The sequence below is a fragment of the Acartia tonsa genome, chromosome 8 (genome assembly GCF_053477335.1).
Source record: "Acartia tonsa isolate MP-2025a chromosome 8, ASM5347733v1, whole genome shotgun sequence".
Lineage (NCBI taxonomy): Eukaryota > Metazoa > Arthropoda > Copepoda > Calanoida > Acartiidae > Acartia > Acartia tonsa.
The window spans coordinates 52,835,248-52,853,966 of record NC_137267.1 but is presented as its reverse complement, the minus strand read 5'-3'; the positions used below and the strand labels follow the sequence as shown (position 1 = coordinate 52,853,966).

Here is an 18,719-nt window from a genome sequence, read left to right as displayed (position 1 = left end):
CGTTTTAAGAAAACATTGATGACAGTCTGACTGCCTTTCAGCAGGTTTTTGGCTATTTTCATATTTTTACTTATTTAAGATTTTCAAAAAATTTGGAATATCAGATTCAATATAATTTTTCCTATTGTTCTGAGCATCCAGTATGTAATTTACTTTGACTGTCGGTCTATCAGTCATCATAGAAATCAAAATGATTCTATATTTTAACAAATAAGCTTGTACGTATTTTCATCCACAATTGTTTTATGCTTAGCTACTTATGGATGTTGTCATCCTTGTTTATTTAATAATTATTTTCTATCAACTGTGCCCCTAGCATCTGAGGGCTTTGTTTTTAAGAGTAAGCAAATGGGGGTTTGGTTAAAAAGGCACAAAACCAAACAAAATTTATTAAATAAGCTTACCATGTTTTATAATTATTTTTGCTGTTTCAAAATTCAAATCATAATAATCATCATAATCATATATCTCAAAGACCAAATCTAGAGCTGTTTTACCTAGTTAATTTATTGTTTATTTAATTTAGAGTTTAAAGTTAATCATCACCCATATGACCATCTTTTAATTATATATTTATATAAACTTTTTTTGATTTAAACCTATAAAAACAAAACTTATCCAGTTTATGTCATAGTGTATTTTAAAGAGAGAGAAAGATAGAGATAGTTGTGAGAAAAACTATTCAAATTCAAATCAAAATTCAAACATAAATGCAAATCTATTTTTTTAAAACAATACATAGAATTAAAGACAATAGATAAAAATAAAGTCATAAGTTAATGAGATATATGGATAGGATATTAGTTATATAGTTATAGATGGTAATATAGTTTAATTGGATAGATAAATACATAGATAATGTTATGTAACAAACCCATTTCATCTTTAGTGTTGACATCAGCTCCATGTTCTAGAAGACTATTCACTATTTCTGGGTGTCCAGTGTCTGCTGCAACATGAAGACTGGTCCTTCCTAGATATAATTATATTAGATACATTATACATTAACAAGTTCAGAGTAGAGTAATAGATAGATGGATATCCAAGGTGTATCTAGATTGTATATTTATATTTCATCTAGAATAACTAGCTAAGCCATTAGTTGTTTTCAGTGTTGTATAATAATATTATGTAACTAACCATGATTATCTTTAGTGTTGACATCAACTCCATATTCTAGAAGAATGTTTACTGAATCTGCAAATATATTATCTGCCGCATAATGAAGACTGTTCTTTCCTTAAAGATAAATATATATTGAAAGATGGTGAACATTTTTGCTTATGTTAAATACAAATTTCACATTAAAACAGCTTTATTGCAGCTGGTTGTAATTTATAAATAACCATGAGCGCCTTCTGTGACAGTATTATTTTTTGCTCTGTCTTCTTTTAACAATACATAGAATTAAAGACAATAGATAAAAATAAAGTCATAAGTTAATGAGATATATGGATAAGAAATTAGTTATATAACTAGATGGTAATATAGTTTAATTGGATAGATAAATACATAGATAATGTTATGTAACAAACCCATTTCATCTTTAGTGTTGACATCAGCTCCATGTTCTAGAAGACTATTCACTATTTCTGGGTGTCCAGTGTCTGCTGCATCATGAAGACTGGTCCTTCCTAGATAAAATTATAATAGATACATTATACATTAACTAGTTCAGAGTAGAGTAATAGATATATGGATATCCAAGGTGTATCTAAATTTTATATTTATATTTCATTTAGAATGACTAGCTAAGCCATTAGTTGCTTCAGTGTAGTATAATAATATTATGTAACTAACCATGATTATCTTTAGTGTTGACATCAACTCCGTATTCTAGAAGAATGTTTACTGTATCTGCATATCTATTTTCTGCTGCATAATGAAGACTGTTCTTTCCTTAATGATAAATATATATAGAAAGATGGTGAACATTTTTGCTTGTGTTAAATAAAAATTTCACATTAAAAACAGCTTTATTGCAGCTGTCTCTAATTTAGATAATGAACTATGAGCGCGTTCTGTGACAGTATTATTTTTTGCTCTGTCTAATAAATGTTACTTAGATATTGTGAAAATGGTTGTTAAGATAAACAATATGCAAATATGTCAATATAGAATAATAATGTTATGTAACTAACCCTCTACATCTGTAGTATTGACATCAGCTCCATATTTTAGAAGAATGTTTACATCTTCACTGTATCCATACATTGCTGCATTATGAAGACTGGTTCTTCCTATATATATGTAAATATAATTGATACATTATAATTATTATCTAGTTCAGAGTAAAGTAATAGATGGATAAACAGATAAATATATAAATGTAAGTATATAGATAGATTATACCCACAGTCATGGCTCAACATGTAGCACATTTGCTCATTGCTGGGGAGGTGATAGGTTTAAATCTCGGGCCGACACCATGTCATAACTAAAGACGTTAAAAATGCTGCTATGTAAGGTGTGTGACATAAATAGTAAGAGTGGGGGGAATGCCTTCACCCATAAACAGGCGCAGCTCCCTACCATGCACAGTAAGGACTTCTCAGATAAAAGTCGTGCAATCAAAGGGTTGGTTATCTGATGGATGTCATTTAACCTAATATCCTTGGGTGTTAGAGTATCGCATCCCATTACATGTGAAGGATTCTCAGGATTCTCTAGAAGATCACTTAAATTCAATCCTGAATCTTGCCCTTACAAGGTAATGGTAAAAAAAGGATATTGATAGATAAATAGATATATAATAGGGTGGGTTGAATTTGGACATTTTTATCTGGGACAAAAGTGGGAACTTGCTTCTGATTTTTTATAAGTATAGCAATATTTGAATGGGAGTAAAAAATTTATTAAATCAGAACAATGGTTTCATGGGAATCCCTGAAAAGACCTTGAAGAGTAGAATCAGTGACTTTTGTCTGTTTCAAAATATCTCATACCCAGCCTGAGAAAATCTCAAAAAAAATCTACAAATTAGACAATTCTCAATAAACCCTGAAAATTTGTGGTTATAATTTCTAAGGCTCGTAAAGAGATATTTGAAAAAAATTCCTGATTCTACTCATCAAGAGCTTTTCAGGGGGCCCAATAAAGCCATAGTTCTGATTCAATAAATTTTTGCTTACATTCAAATATTACTATACAATTGTATGTGTGGTTTTTAGACTTAAGATAAATTCTCACAGAGGTGTATTATACTTATAAAAATAAGGTGCAAGTTTCTGCATTGGTCTCTGATAAATATGTCCTAAATTGACCCACCCTGATATAACTATAATACAAAGTAGCTTGATGTCTATCTGTCTGTCCCTCCATCCGTCCCTTAAGATCTCAGTAACCACTGAACCAATTGGATTCTATACTTCAGGAAATATACCAACTGATCCTTTGGTGGTTTTAAGCTATTTTCTTGGAGGTTCCGTATCCAGAGTTGATTTTTCTAATTTTTTAACAAAAAAATTTTTATGTGATTTTATTATCTTTTTGATCTGATTTTTGGTATATTGAATCCTGGGACAACAAAGAACAATATTATAAGCAAAGCAACTCTATAATTAAGTCCTAAAAATGTAAGTATGTCCATAAACATTATCCTGTATCAAGCAGTTTTTTAACAAATTTACTTACAATTTTGCTCCGACGACTCTTATACATATTTATTCTGATTATTCAGTTCCGTTTGTTCTACCGTTTCAGTGCTTCACTTTTATGGATGTTGTCATCCTTGTTTTATATGAAATGAAATATGTGTTGCCAAATATATATTTTAGGCCAGGTACACAGGTGTATTTAAAGGTGGGGGTGGGGGTATAGCGTTGGGCCGGATACTTTTTTGGCCGGATACCGGATACCGGATATCCGGCTGATTTCAAACGCCGGATATCCGGTAACCGGCCGGATATCCGGCCAACGCCGGATATCCGGCAAATACCCGAATATCCGGCCAAATTACCGGATATCCGGCCGGATAACCGGCCAAATTACCAGATATTAAAGTAGTAAAAAAAATTCTTCAGAAATCTTATATAAATTTACATAAAGTTAAACTTATTCAGAAAAAATGTTCTTCTAGCTTCAATAATAAGAAAATTATAGCCATTTAAGATTTTAAAAAGCAGAGATTTTTAGTGTAAAGTATAAAAAATTATAGAGCCGGATATCCGGCCGGATAGTTTCAATATCCGGTATCCGGCCGGATATTAAAAATGGCCGGATATCCAGCCCAACCCTAGGTATAGCCAGATATTTCAACATAAATTGAAATATTTGTAAAAAATATAAAATTTACGTTAGGCGCGTGCATAGAAATTTTCGGTCAGGGGAGAGGGTGTGTAATAGCTTTGTGGGTTATTTCAACATTAAATAAATTATTTGTCGTATTAAACATTTTATACTAGATTTGTGCACAGATGTTTGAAAGTGGTGTGTAAAGAACTCTGACGGTTATATTTCAACATATAAAAGAATTGCAAAAATAACCTGCTATCCTTATATGAAAGTTACAGAATGTCGGTCTGTGTGTACTGAAGGATCTCGCTAACAGTTGTATGTTCTCATAGGTTTTGGAAAAGTGTTTATCTATTTTGAGTGATGTTCTACTCAACTTTCAATAAAAATCGCAATAAAAAAAGTTACCAATCGGACAGCTTAATATCGCATAAAAAGAACAGAATCACTCCCAGGTAACTTTCTTGCTGACATTGTGGAGTACTATCGTACAGATCCTAATCATAAAATAGCTTCGCTCTTTTGAAAATAATTGTAATAAAACTTATTGTTTGCCCCCAGAGAGAGAGGGGACAATGGGCTGTATATGACACTAGTCCCCAAAAATTTTTTTAAAAATTTTTCTTATTCGTTAGTTTAGCAACTTTGGGGACTATTGATTGATTGATTGATTTATTAATTTTAGTGTTCAAACGTTTCAACCACTAATTTTATCTACCGAAGGGGTAATTTTGTGTATAATGGAATAATTAAAGGCAACGTTGTTGAAAAGAGACTATTCAAGGAAAAACACACAGCTCAATTTGTAGGATATAAATTGGTGTATTGTGTATAATAAATTGTGATGTACTGTACATCAATATATCGGCCGCTGTCTTATTCTTTTAGATCCCTCTGGTAGGCCTACCAGCGAGAGAGAAGTGAGATGCAGGGATCCCAGGGATAGGACAATGGATGGTAAATTAAACATCCCTCGGATTATTACAAGATCAGCCTTAAGTAGCTTATATATATGACGAGAAGGGGGAGGGAGGAAATAACAGATGATTAAAATTACTTCCATTGTCCCCTCCCTTTCTTTCCAAAAGCATTTTTTTATATTGTGGATTTTTTCAGTATATGGCTTCAAAACCGATTGATATTGATGATTAGAACCGGTTCTTGTATAACTCATGTATAACATCGCATTACAGAGAATTTCCCATGAATGTTAAAATAAAAATTTATGAAAAAAAGAATCCATTTTTGTTAGTCGTGGTTCGCGTAAATCTGTGTATAATACGATGCGATAAATAACTAATATAGATATTTTTCGTGTGTTAATGAATGGGTTTAATAGTAGCAAAGCTTCTCTATAAATCTTAATGATTTTCTTTTATTATTCATTATCCATAATTAACTTAGTCTGTCTGTTGGTCATGCTGTGAAAGTATATCCTTTTAATAAAGTAACAGGATGTTTGTTTGTTTGTCTGTGTGTCTGTGATTTTTGGTACAGGCGGAGAAAAAAGATTTTTGATAAAAACCTGATTTTAACATAGATTGACAAAACAATTTTACGTGTCCCTAGAGGCCTCTAGGGGTGTAGCCGCTAGTTATAAATAATTTATACTTTCTATGCGTTTTATCATCACTGAATATCGGGGCTTTTTCATGATTTTTGTGCTCCGCGCTACTGGAATGTTGCCATCCTTGTTTTTCAAGAGCGTAGCTATCTTTCAAATAGCTTGTGTGACCTTGCGACGGACAGCTCAGCAAAGCCTTTAGTTGTGTTTGTTGGGAGTGGGGGATTCTCTCATGATGATTGCTGTAGTAGTTAGGTACGATTTAAAAAGCGTAGCAACTCTATAATCATTACCAGAATGTCCGTACGTCCATTTTAAACATGTTGATTTTTCTACTTTTCAAACAACAAATTTACTCTATAATCAAGTCCTAAAAATGTAAGTATGTCCATAAACATTATCCTGTATCAAGCAGTTTTTCAACAAATTTACTTACAATTTCGACTTTTATATTCTGATTATTCAGTTCGGACACTATACAAGTGTTAATGTCCGTTTGTCCTACCATTTCAGTGCTTCGTTTTTTTTTGGAATGGTGGTGGTACCCTCCCACAAAAAAGATATAAACATTCCCAGATCCTATGAAAAGCTACTCTCTAAAGGAGAACCATATTTATTCAGCGAGATCTTTCGGTACAAACAGACAGACAGACATAGAGAGAAAAAGACATTCTGTTACTTTATTATAAGGATCGCCTTTCTCTTTTTAGTTGCGTTTAGACAACCCTTGAGGAAAACTAATAGTGTAGGTTCCTTTAAAAAAAAAACCTCCTATATTAAAATAGTTATGTAGATCTAAGCAGCAAAAAATTGTTTTTGTGATTAGATATGATTTGGTGTCTACAAAAACTGACTTTAAAATTTGTCTGTAATACAAAGCCACAACAAGGATGACAACATCGATAAATGAGAATCTCTGAAACATTAGGACAAACGAACATTAACACTTGAAGAGTGTCAGAATTGAATAATCAGAATATAAATGTATAAAAATTTATTGAAAAACTGCTTAAAATACAGGATAATGATTAATGACAAACTTACATTTTTAGGACTTGATTATAGAGATGTTTAAAATGGACGTACGGAAATTCTGGTAACAGATATAGAGTGGCTACGCTTTCTAAATTGTACCTAACTATTAAAAGAATCATCATACAAAGTTTGCAATCAATAGGATAATTTTAACCTGTTTCATTAACGAAAAGGGCTAGCTGTTCCAGACAGACGTAAGGACTGACCCTAATTATTGAAAACCTGGGCTTTTAACGTGTTGATGGTTTTGTAAAAACTACTCTATAACATATGTCTGTAACATCTGTAGGAAAATATCATAGTGACAATACGTATGGTATAAACAAAATTTGAGGTATCTTTAATGGTTGTTTGATTTGTCATAATCATATAAATATTGACTGTTTGATATTGTTCGATATTCCTATTGGTTGTATCAGAAAATCGGAAAACGCAGTTTATTCTGAATCACATTGTATGTGAAGCTTTCCTAAAATGGAGAACTTAATCAGATACTGTCAAAAAAACCAAAGTCTTCACATGTAAGCAAAGCAAGCATCAAAAAAACTTAAATTTAAATTGGGATGAGGTCGACTTTTATCCCTCCCATCAGTGCCCCTAGAGCCTTCTAACGGCGTAGCCGCTAGTATGATATATATCCTATTCCACAGTTGGTTTTTGGCAATTTTATTTCAATATCAAAGTCTTGGAAGTTCATAGTTGTTATATCCATGTTATTCTTTTAGAATGTATTTATTTAAAATTTGTATAGATTTGGTGATTTTTAGAACCCGGTATTAGTGTCTTAGAAATTATCTTAGTGACGTAACTAAAAACGAGGGATTAGAGGGGAGGTGGGAAAGGTAACCCCTAAAAAAGAGATGGATAATAGAGGTGATTGATAATTGATAATTGATAAAGAAAATGTAGGAAATAATTTATACTCTCTGTACTTTCTACCATAGATTAATTAATTTGTATTTTCTAGACAAGGATGACAACATCCATAAAAACGAAGCACAAAAATCAGAAGGTAGAACAAACGCACAATAGCTAGAGTGTCAGAACTTAATAAGCAGAATATTAATTTTGAAGTCTAAATGAAATTGCACATAAATTTGTTGCAAAATTGCGTAAATATAGCATACAGTAAAAGGACATACTTCCGTGCAAAATTTGAAATCAATAGTATAATTCTAATATGTCTAATAAATGTTGTCAAAAAAAGGTTGAAAAAAGTCCGCATATTTGATAAAATTTTTCTTAAAATCCGCATATTATGTTGATATAAACTATAATATATTATCACTAGCAGTAACATCACTAGAAGCTTTTAGGGTGGTAAGGGGGAAAGTTCATTCTTCCAATTTTCAATTTAAGTTTTAAAACAAAAAAGTAAAATTGCGGAGATGGTACTTTTTTTCTAGGTGTTATTTTTTTGGAGAGTGGAGAGCCCTCTTCCTAAATAGTTATAAACTTCTCTATACCTATAATAAGCTTCACTGTAAAGAAGAACCCTTTAGGTTCAGCGGTTAACAAGATCCGTTGCTACAGTCAAAAAAAGCTTAGCTTACTAATTTATATAATAGGATATAATAAAGTCTCTTTGTTTGTTTGTTTGTCTTTTCCTTTTAAAATCTAGAAAAATAAATTGGTTTATTAAATTGGACTCTCTCCTCCTCAAGTGCCCCAAGAGGCCTCTAAGGCGTAGCCGCTAGTAATAGGATACAGTAACAAAATGCTAATCCTTATATCAAAGTAAAAGAATGTTTGTGTGTGTGTGTCTATTTATATGGAAGGATCTTCCTAACTAATATGCTTCTCCTTTGCAGGGACATAGGTCATAGGTCATGGGAAGGTTTATAACTATTTTAGGATAGGGTACCTGCACCCTCACGCGCTTAGAAAAAAAACCACCAACATTTTTTAAATTTTTTTCTTTTAAAACTAAATTGTCCTTTTAAGTATATCTGTCAGACAGACAGACAATAAATATATGGAGCAGATCTGTATAAATATAAGGTATCTTGACTAAAACTTACAGCTGGCTATCTAAAAAAGCAGTCGTGAAAATAACATTTCTCCAACAATAAGGTTTTTTAAGCATGACCGACAGTCAGACAGACAAAATAATGTATAGAGTAGATGCAGGGGGGGGGAAGGGGTGATTACTTGAGGGCACCCTCAAATTTTGGAAGTCGTTAAGTAGATGCACATATATCTTGGGTATAGTCCCTTTCATGACAATGCCTCTTAAGGGACGTTTCTTGGTATTTTCACAGTAGATTTTATCCTATTTCTAGCCACTGCGGGGGGGGGGGGGGCTCTATCCATGCGGGGCCATTTTCCTAACCCTGCAGGTTAATCACCTAACCTAACCTAAAATAATCCATCAAAAGCTACTGTAAAAAAAAATACATTAAAACACCTCTTAAAAGACCTTTTCACTTAAAATTTCAGTTGTCTTTCTTCAATAGCAGCCAAAAAACACACAAAGCATGTTTTAAATGGACGTACTGACTTTCTGTTAACAATGATAGAGTTGCTTTCTAAATTATACCTAACTGTCATAGGAATCATCATGAAGAGTTTGAAATTGATAGGATAATTCTAACATGTCTTGTTTAATAATCTAAAATCAATTAATAATTTTAACTAATTTCAATTTCAATTTATCTATGAAATAAATGTAAAGCTGTACAGGTTAAGGCTACTATCTGACTCAATACATTTCTTTTTCTCCTCTTTTTAGCAACCGAATGAAAGTAATTCTTTTCAATTCCAGATAATTATAAGAATTGGTAACATTTGCTTAGATATTTATTTTATAAAAACATAGCAAAAAAATAATAACCGTATTATAATACAGGTATTAAATATTTATATACAAACAATAAAATTGAATATGAATAAAAATTAAGGATAGATCAATCAAATAATAATTATGTACAGTGTCAAAGGACTAAACAATCTTGTGAGAGGTAATATAACTTATGCATTTTAAAAAGATATTTGTTAAATAGACTGATTATTTAAAGACATATTTGTTAAATATGTTGCTCTACTGGATATCATTACCCTTGTTAGAATGTACCATTCATAAAGAAGGTTATTTTTTAATGGCAAAACTGTTTAAGCTAGCTTTTTTAACAATTACGTTCAAATTCCGTTAAATTTATTGATATAAATAATCTAATAATTGATTGTTTTGTTTTTATTCGTAATTGTCTTTTTTATATATACATTATTATGCTTAATTAAAAATTTCTGATAAACATCTCATTATATTTAAAGAAAAATTAGCTGTCTCTAAATTTAATATAGAAATAAAATTATTATGGAAAATCAATTGATTCTTCATGGTAACAGTTATAAGTTATAAAATACAGACGAATTTATAGATGTAATCTTGAAAAGATAGCTTTAATTTAAAATGATAAATATGCGTTATTTTTACCAAAAACTAGACAAAACCCTTTTTTGTTGTTGTTGATAGCAATATCTTATTTCTTTACTCTTGTTTATATATAGTTTTAACCTAATATCTTTTGATTTAATTGTTATTGGTTTGAAATTTTGACTAAAAAGCTGGCTTAAAAAATAGTTCATATGTGATAAAATATATAGCATTTTGCGCTAACTTATGAGATGTTTATACAATAAGTATAATTATAAAAGCAAATATTTGAAAATTATTTAAAATCATTCAATGTTTAATGTAAGATTAAGCCAATTATTAATCACGAAATTACATATAGTTTTTTTTATTATTTTGCTAAATAATCTATAAAATATTTACACATTGTAAGTCAACTCTTGAGTTATGTAAGAAGTACAATATCAGATGATAGATCTTATTTCAATTTTGAAAGATAATTTTATAAAATAAATAAAAAAAAGTTGATTTTGTTTTTTAAAAGTGAGCAAAAATAATGTAGAATTTTTAGAAATATTTTTAATATTTTTTAAAAGCACAAAAAACCTTGATTTCAGGCTTATATTAACAATTCTTAAAAATCCTAGTAGTATCGACACATCCTATTTTTTTTACGTCACTAAGATAATTTCTAAGACACTAATACCGGGTTCTGATTTTTACTACAAATTCAAAAACTCTCTTTTATCAAATTAGAGATATCTCTAACATTTGGAAAGCTTCCTGGTTTGGTCCAGGAAGGGAAATGACATTGGGCTGTTTATTACACTAGTCCCCAAAGTTTTATATTAACTTTTTTCCTATTCGTTGGCTTTGGGGACTTTTATTTAATGTTGATTAGTTTATAAATGCTTGGTGGGACACAAATGACAACACCAACATTGCTTAATTATTAGACCTAATTGTCATAGATATCAAAACTTTAAAATTAATGAAAAAAGGATAAATATTTTTAAAATGTCGTCTTATTAGGGAAGGTTTTTTGATAAAGCTCCAAAGGTTAGTTTCAGCTAACGGCTTTTACTATAGACATATATCATAAATATAGTGAATTCTATTACAGCTAGAGACCTAAAAAAAATTTGGGTAAATCCTTGAGCAATAATATACTTCTGTGAATAGTAAGGTCATGACCGTTTGACCACTTCCTGACAGATTTTCAATTTCCTACCTGTAATTTTGCCATTTGTAAGCTGCCAGCTGCCGAATTTCAAAACAGCTCTAGATCAGCCAAATTTTTTATGTAGTCTTTTATTGTGATAAGAAACAGATAAAAATATTAATTGGCCCTGCCAACTGCCGTTTTACCGCCAAAAATGGCCGTTTCCTTTATTTGCCATTTTTCGGAGATGGTCAGCATAAGAGGGGGGCTAACTTCCCCCCCCCCCCCCCGATCTCTTAAGGTGGGAATTGGGGCCCGATCTGTAAGGGTTAAGATTTATAGGAAATAACCCTTATTACAACAAGTATTTAATAGTGTTAAATATAAGGGTAATAAAATTATCTAATACAAATAATTTTGTATATTAGCTCTAGATTTTTCAAAATATCATGACTATGTAATATGAAAAAAATAGAAAATAAACTATAATGCTTAAATTACAAAAATATATATTCAAAGAAACTTTTATTATTTATATTTTATACACAATCATAATATTTATCATTATGCTTTATGATATGTTGATACATAATTTGTTAGTCACAATCTTTTGGGCAAACTAATTTTCTCCCTCTCCTCACATATTTACAACATTTACCTAGAAAAAGAAACAAGGATGAAATAATGCAGTAACATGTTCAGAAATCAAAAAGACTAAGAGATATGAAAATATAAAATGAAAAAATTACCAACATATTTTTCACATGCTAAAATTTATATTTTTGTTGCAGAAATGAGATTGATTAAAGGTTATGTTAACAAGACGGAAATTAGCTGTTAATCTTGAACAGCATCAGAGAAAATGATAATCCCCTTAACCATAGCTATAAGATGGCAGGGAGTAAGGGAGGGGACAATGGGCAATTAATTCAATTTAAGAGTTATCACTAAAAGACTATGAAATCCAGAATAATCCGGAAAATATGAAGGAAATTGTAAAGGGGGGAGGCAGAAAACTATAAAATAAGAAAAGAGTTCCAAGAAAAAAACATTCATTTGAAAATTAGATTACAAGCACATCAGACTGACATAATCATTCTGTAGTTAATAACTATAAAAATCTCCCTGGAACCCATTCAACCCATTGCCCAATAACCCAAAATTTAATTGGCTTCTTAGAATGGTTAATAAACAAATATCACAATAAAGTTTTTATCTATGAAATGATATTTTCTGGAGAGAAAAAAATTGTTAAAACCAGCCACATCATAACAAATCAAGTTTATTGATACTTTTCTGCTAGATATTCAAAACTAACACACGAGTTGCGGCATTGGTTGCGCAAGTACACAAAGTCAGCCAGAAACTGCTAAATTCTTGTACATTCCCTTTTAAGCCAGTACCCAAAGTCTGAGACTCGAAAAAAATGAATATTCGATCCATTGTCCCCTCCCTTACTCCCTGATAAGATGCCTAATAATAATGCCTGGCTATGCTATCCTAATATTTAAAGTACACGCCAGGCTACAATTGAATCAAGACAAAAGTAAGTACCGAGCTCTGGGACCTATGTATGGTGAAATTAGACATAAAACCATGATGATTCCAGGTAAAACCAAAATATTTCAACCAAATATCTTTTTGAGAAAATTACATTTGAAAATTTCAGGTTCAATTTTAACCCCTTAGGAGTTGCCGTATAATCACGACAAGAATAACAAAGATTATTGATTTAAAATTTTGAACAACTTTGCTTTAATGAAGTCTTTCATAAATCCTCTCTATATATGAGTTATTTAAGGCTGAATTTCCGTGACCTTAGCAAAGCAACTGATAGAAATGACCATTAATTAACTCCCTTCAGGAGTGATTTTATGAAGAACTTTATAAAAGCAAACTTGTTCAAAATTTCTTGTCACAATTATGCGGCAACTCTTAGGGGGTGAAAATTGAACTTGAAATTTTCAAATCTAATTTTCTCATAAAGATCCCGCTAAAATATTTTGGTTTTACCTGGAATCATTATGGTTTTATGTCTAATTTAACCATACATAGGTCCCAGAGCTCGGCACTTATTTTTATCTTGATACAATTGTAGCCTGGCGTAAGTAGAAAGGGTTTTTGGTCTAAAGCTTAACTTAATAACTATTGAACTAATATTTTTTTTCTTGGGTATGTTTTATGTTTCTGGTTTTATTTTCAGATTTAGGTCTGAGTATTGTTTTAAGCTCTTTTTCTAGCCCTTATATGCTAGAAGCTCATCGGCTGGTTTAATAAAATAACAAACACAGTTATGTTTTTGTGGCATTATCAGTTATATCAATTTATGTCTTCCAAATATTTACCAGCTATCAAAATTAGAAATGGAGGAACAAGGATGCAAGGGTAAATATCAGAAAACTTTTTTTTGTAATTTTTGGAACCATATTTCTTGGCCTATAAAAAAAAATGTTATTGACTAAAACCAAGTTTACCTTGAACAAAGCATGGCTTATAAACTGAACATTTTTTGGCCAACGGGTTAGGAACAGCAAGCTTGGAGTCCACAAGGCCATCTAAAGGCAAGGGTGGTCGGTTATAGCCACCTTCAACTGGGAGGGTATCCAAGAAGTAGTCAAAGTGATAATCAGTATACTCAGGAAAACCACTAAATAAGAAAATAAACTTTAGTTACTTGCTAAATTATAAATTCTAATATACTTAAGTGGTCTGAAGAATAAAATTTTATGAATGAGATTCTAAAGTAAAGTAAAGTAAATTATTAAGTAAATTAAGTTATTTGTATGTGCATTTTAATGATTTTTTTATATATATTTTAGTTAAATGTCTAATACAAAGGTTTTTCCTTCATGATGCCAAAACAATCACAGATATTGATTTCAAATCCTTTCTCTGTTCGATTCAGACAAGTATCAATTGCTAAAGTATAACAATATCTACAATAAAAACAAATAATTGTTTTTGAATATTTTAATAAAAACTTAAGGTAAAGTCAACTTAATATTATAGAGTAATTAAGTAAAACCTTAAAAAAGATGCAGATATTGCTCCTGCATCTTGTGGAGGTACAAATGCATCTCCAGGTACAGGTGCACCTTTAATAATATTTATTACATAATTAAAAGAGTGTTTTTTTTAATTTCCATAAGTCAAATTTTTTTATAAGATTTCTGCAAAGCTATGTTTTAAAAATAAGCTTTATCATACTTGGAAACTAACATGTAACATGAAAAGGTTCAAATTTTTTTATTAAAGAAGATAATACCTTGTGGCAGGTCTTTTTTTTGGCATGAATTTTTGATTAATATTTTATGAATGATATCTTCCTATACAAATTGTATTCTCCATTTTTATAAAATAATTAGTCCATATTTTCATATTATTTAATATCTTACAATAGTTCTTATAAAAAATTGAAACCCAAAATAAAGGGTGTGCAAAAAAATGCAGACATTTTTAAAATTGAAATTGCGCGTCTTGTGTTAATAGTAGAAAAATATTACACATATCGTTAGAACCGCTAGGAAGTCTATTTTTTGGAAATATAAGAATGATTCCTCTGCTATGTATAGTTACGGAGCTACGTGTTAAAATGTCCCAACTGATGTAAAACTTGACTTGCGAGTAAACTATTAAAGATTAAATTAAAGGGTATGCAAATAAAAATACGTACATTTTTAAAATTCTAATTGCTCGGCTTGTGTTAATGGTAGAAAAATGTTTTGCAAAATGATTTACTCGCAAGTCAAGTTTTAAGTCAGTTGGGACATTCTACTAGGTAGCTCCTAAACTATAAGTAGCACAGGAATCGTTTTTATATTTCCAAAAAAAATAGACTTCATAGCGGTTCTAACTATATGCGTAACATTGTTCTACTGTTAACACAAGCCGCGCAATCTAAATTTTAAAAAGGTACATATTTTTTTATATTCTTTAATCTTCTATGATTTACTCGCAAGTCAAGTTTTAAGGCAGTTGGGACATTTTACCACATCGCTCATAAACTTTACGTAGCACAGGAATCGTTTTTATATTTCCAAAAAGTAGACTTCATAACGGTTCTAACAATATGCGTAACATTTTTTTACTATTAACACAAGCCGCGCAATTTCAATTTAAAAAATGTCTGCATTTTTTTTTGCACACCCTTTATGTATAAAAATATTTAAGTAAATTTAAAAAGTAGGGTCAGTTCTATTAGCAATATAAGTAAACAATTCTTAACCTAAACAAATATCTTTTATTTGTAATTACCTATATTAGTCACAATTAAAAATGCTTGATTGTACTATTTTATTATAAAGAATATCATTAACTCTATTCCAAGGGGAGGGGTGTCCCGAAAATTCTTACTTGAAAGGGGGGTTATTTGACCCCAATTTAATCCTAAAAAACTTTAAGAAATTTCTGAATATATATACTAAAAACTAAAGTTGTTCAAAATAAAGAAAGTATTATGATTAAAATTGATTTTATAGCCATGGCATTGTTTTTACTATAAAAAAATCACAATAACTGTAAACAAAAGTTTTAAAATCCATAAAGGGGCATTTCTTTCTTAATTCCCATGGGTCAAAAAAATTTTGAATTTTAAAAATTTTCCCATGCTTGAAATTTTTTTAAAAACCTAAATAAATTTATTGCAATGGACTGAGATGGGTTTTTAATAAATCCGCGTTTTTTTGACAATTTTTTAGACATTGATTGATTGAACGAAGACGATGGGAGAGTATACAACATAAGAATTCAAAATTTTAAAATTATTATTATAGCCATTTGTATAATGTCTAATACAACTTATATCCATTTTCGCTGCATATTTATATTATTAAATATTATACAAATGGCTAAAATGATAACTTTAAAGTTTTGATTTCTTAATTTGTATACTCTGTTAAAATCGTACGGGGCATTGATCTTCAAGATGAAATAAGGTTTAAAATAGAGTATACAACTTAAGGATTAAAAATTTTAAAATTATTATTTTGGCCATTTGTGTAATGTCTAATACAGATCTAAAAAGATGCATTAATAAATATGCAGCGAAAATGGATTTAAGTTGTATAAGACATTATACAAATGGCTAAAATTTTGAATTCTTATGTTGTATACTCTCCCATCGTCTTCGTTCAATCAATCAATGTCTAAAAAATTGTCGAATAAACGCGGCATTTATTAAAAACCCATCTCTGACATTTTATGTACAATGAAACTTCTGAAAGATTTCCATTGCTCATAGTAGAAAAAAATTTCTAGCATGAGCAATGAAAATCTTTCAAAATTTCCATTATACATAAAATGTCATTTTAAAATGCCTAGAATTGTTTGTTATTGAAGCAGAAGGCTTCAAATTTGGGGTCTTGGGTCTATTTGGGGTATTTTGGCAGTCTTTCAGCAGTTAAAGCGTGATATTTCTTGCAGGCTTCCTTTAAAACAACTAAAATGCGAAGAAAAAAAAAACCACAGGGAAATCAATATAACCCCCTCCTCCTAGAATATAGCCTTACCCAGTCTTCTTGTTAATCAATTGAAAGTAATTCATTCTAAATACCCTTCACTCCCCCCCCCCAAAAAAAAAAACTCCCTTAGATAAGATTTTATTTTATTATGAAACATATAATAATAAAGAATTTCCTGATCAGTAGCATCAATAAGTAATGATGTTCCATGTCTTTCTATAACATATGCAAAAATAATTTTGAAATCTAAATTGATATTGCTTTAATGCTAATGTAAATATATTTGCTTCTTTAACTCTAAACTGTATTTAAACCATCCGTTTTTTTCTACTTAAAGTTACAGGGCAAACTAACTGACTTTTTACATTTGGTAAATAAACAAAACTAAGAGTTGTTATTTTGTAACATTTCCAGGTAAAAAACAAAAATAAGTTTTGCCTTTCACAAATGATTTCATATTCCCAAATACTAAAATGTTATACTATAAATACAAATTTGCCGCCATTTAACAGGACTTAAAAACTGAGATTGTTAAATGAGTGAAAGTAGGCAAAATTGGATTTTGATAAATTTCTAGCCCTCTATCTCTAACAGGATCTAAGATACCCCCGCAATAATTTATATTAGAAAATGAAAAATCATAATGTAAATTATTTTTTGCATACCCTTTTCAAGTTTAGTTGTAATGTTATTCATGTCAAGATCACTAACTATATCAGAATATTTTTCTGTTATACAGGTATACATTACTCCATCTTGTTTCCAGCTTTCTACTTCATCTTGTCTAGATATAATAAAAAAGTTAAAAGTTGCTCATAATATGATTTGAATAAATATTAATTTGGATGAGTAATTTTTTTTTCTTTATGTTTTGCAAAAACGTTGTAAAGTATCCAAAGAAATCATTCAAATACCCACAAAAAGGATGCTATCAATTAGTTCAGTTATTGACAAACAAAAATGCCAACATTCACTGCATAATAGGTTCAACAAAATTATCTACAACAACAACAAAGATTTTTAAAAATTATAAAAATGGAGTGTTATATTTTGTATAGATTAAAATTAAAAATCATATTTAAAAGTTTAGACCCTGCATGCAATTCAACTAAAAACATAGTATTAATATTTCAATCCTGTTTGACAGTTCTATTTGTCACATATGTTTATATTTTTATCTGTATTAATTGAATTGAGAAGGTAATAACAATTTCATAGCCTATTTATTTTTTCAAAGGGAATATCCCACATCTACTACTCAATATCTGTATTACACAGAGATGCTGAAGGTTATTGAAGATTCTTCTGTAAAGCATGATTCCTCTTTTGTTATAATTTCAAAAACAGTCTCATTTTCAATCTTATTGTATTGATTAGTCATTCCATAGTGGTTACAAAATAGGCTTACATCTAGAAAAAAAGCTTTAATTTAGTATTATTAAAAATTATACATATTTTTTATTTATTTCAAATATTGTTTTGTTAATTTTCAAATAAACTTAAACGTCTGAAAATTGAATTTTAATAGATTTTAATATTTCTAATGTAGGAAAGAAATAAAACAATTCAATTTGCAGGAATGACTTTCCTCGTTTTTAGGATAAAATCTGTAAAGCCAAGTGTTGAAGTGTTTACTTTGATAAATTAGCTCATTTTCAATGTTTAATTCTAGGAGTTTCTCGATCAGGATGGAATTTTCTTCAATATCACAAACTGTGGTCTCTGGGAAAGCCCTAAAAAAAGATAATTATATTCAATAACAATTATTAATTATTTATACAATATTAAAAAAACTGTATGAGGATATTCAAAAATATATTACCACCATGTTTCAACATAAAAAACTGGTTGAGGTTCATCAAAATTGCAAGATTCTTCTGTTAATATGACCTCAAAAACATCTTTCTCCAC

At 30.0% G+C, this 18,719-nt stretch overlaps 1 protein-coding gene across 1 annotated transcript; it reads right to left on the bottom strand.

Moving 5' to 3' along the window:
* Positions 1-11,841: 11,841 nt before the first annotated feature.
* On the bottom strand, positions 11,842-18,719 carry LOC145325718 (uncharacterized). The gene is made up of 9 exons (XM_080168669.1): positions 18,631-18,719; positions 18,399-18,541; positions 18,083-18,170; positions 17,474-17,592; positions 16,986-17,024; positions 14,615-14,677; positions 14,375-14,444; positions 13,824-13,996; positions 11,842-12,007 (listed from the first exon to the last, which is right to left on the bottom strand). The coding sequence occupies exons 4-9, from the start codon at positions 17,553-17,555 to the stop codon at positions 11,946-11,948; spliced, it is 489 nt and encodes a 162-aa protein (XP_080024795.1). The 5' UTR covers positions 17,556-17,592; positions 18,083-18,170; positions 18,399-18,541; positions 18,631-18,719; the 3' UTR covers positions 11,842-11,945.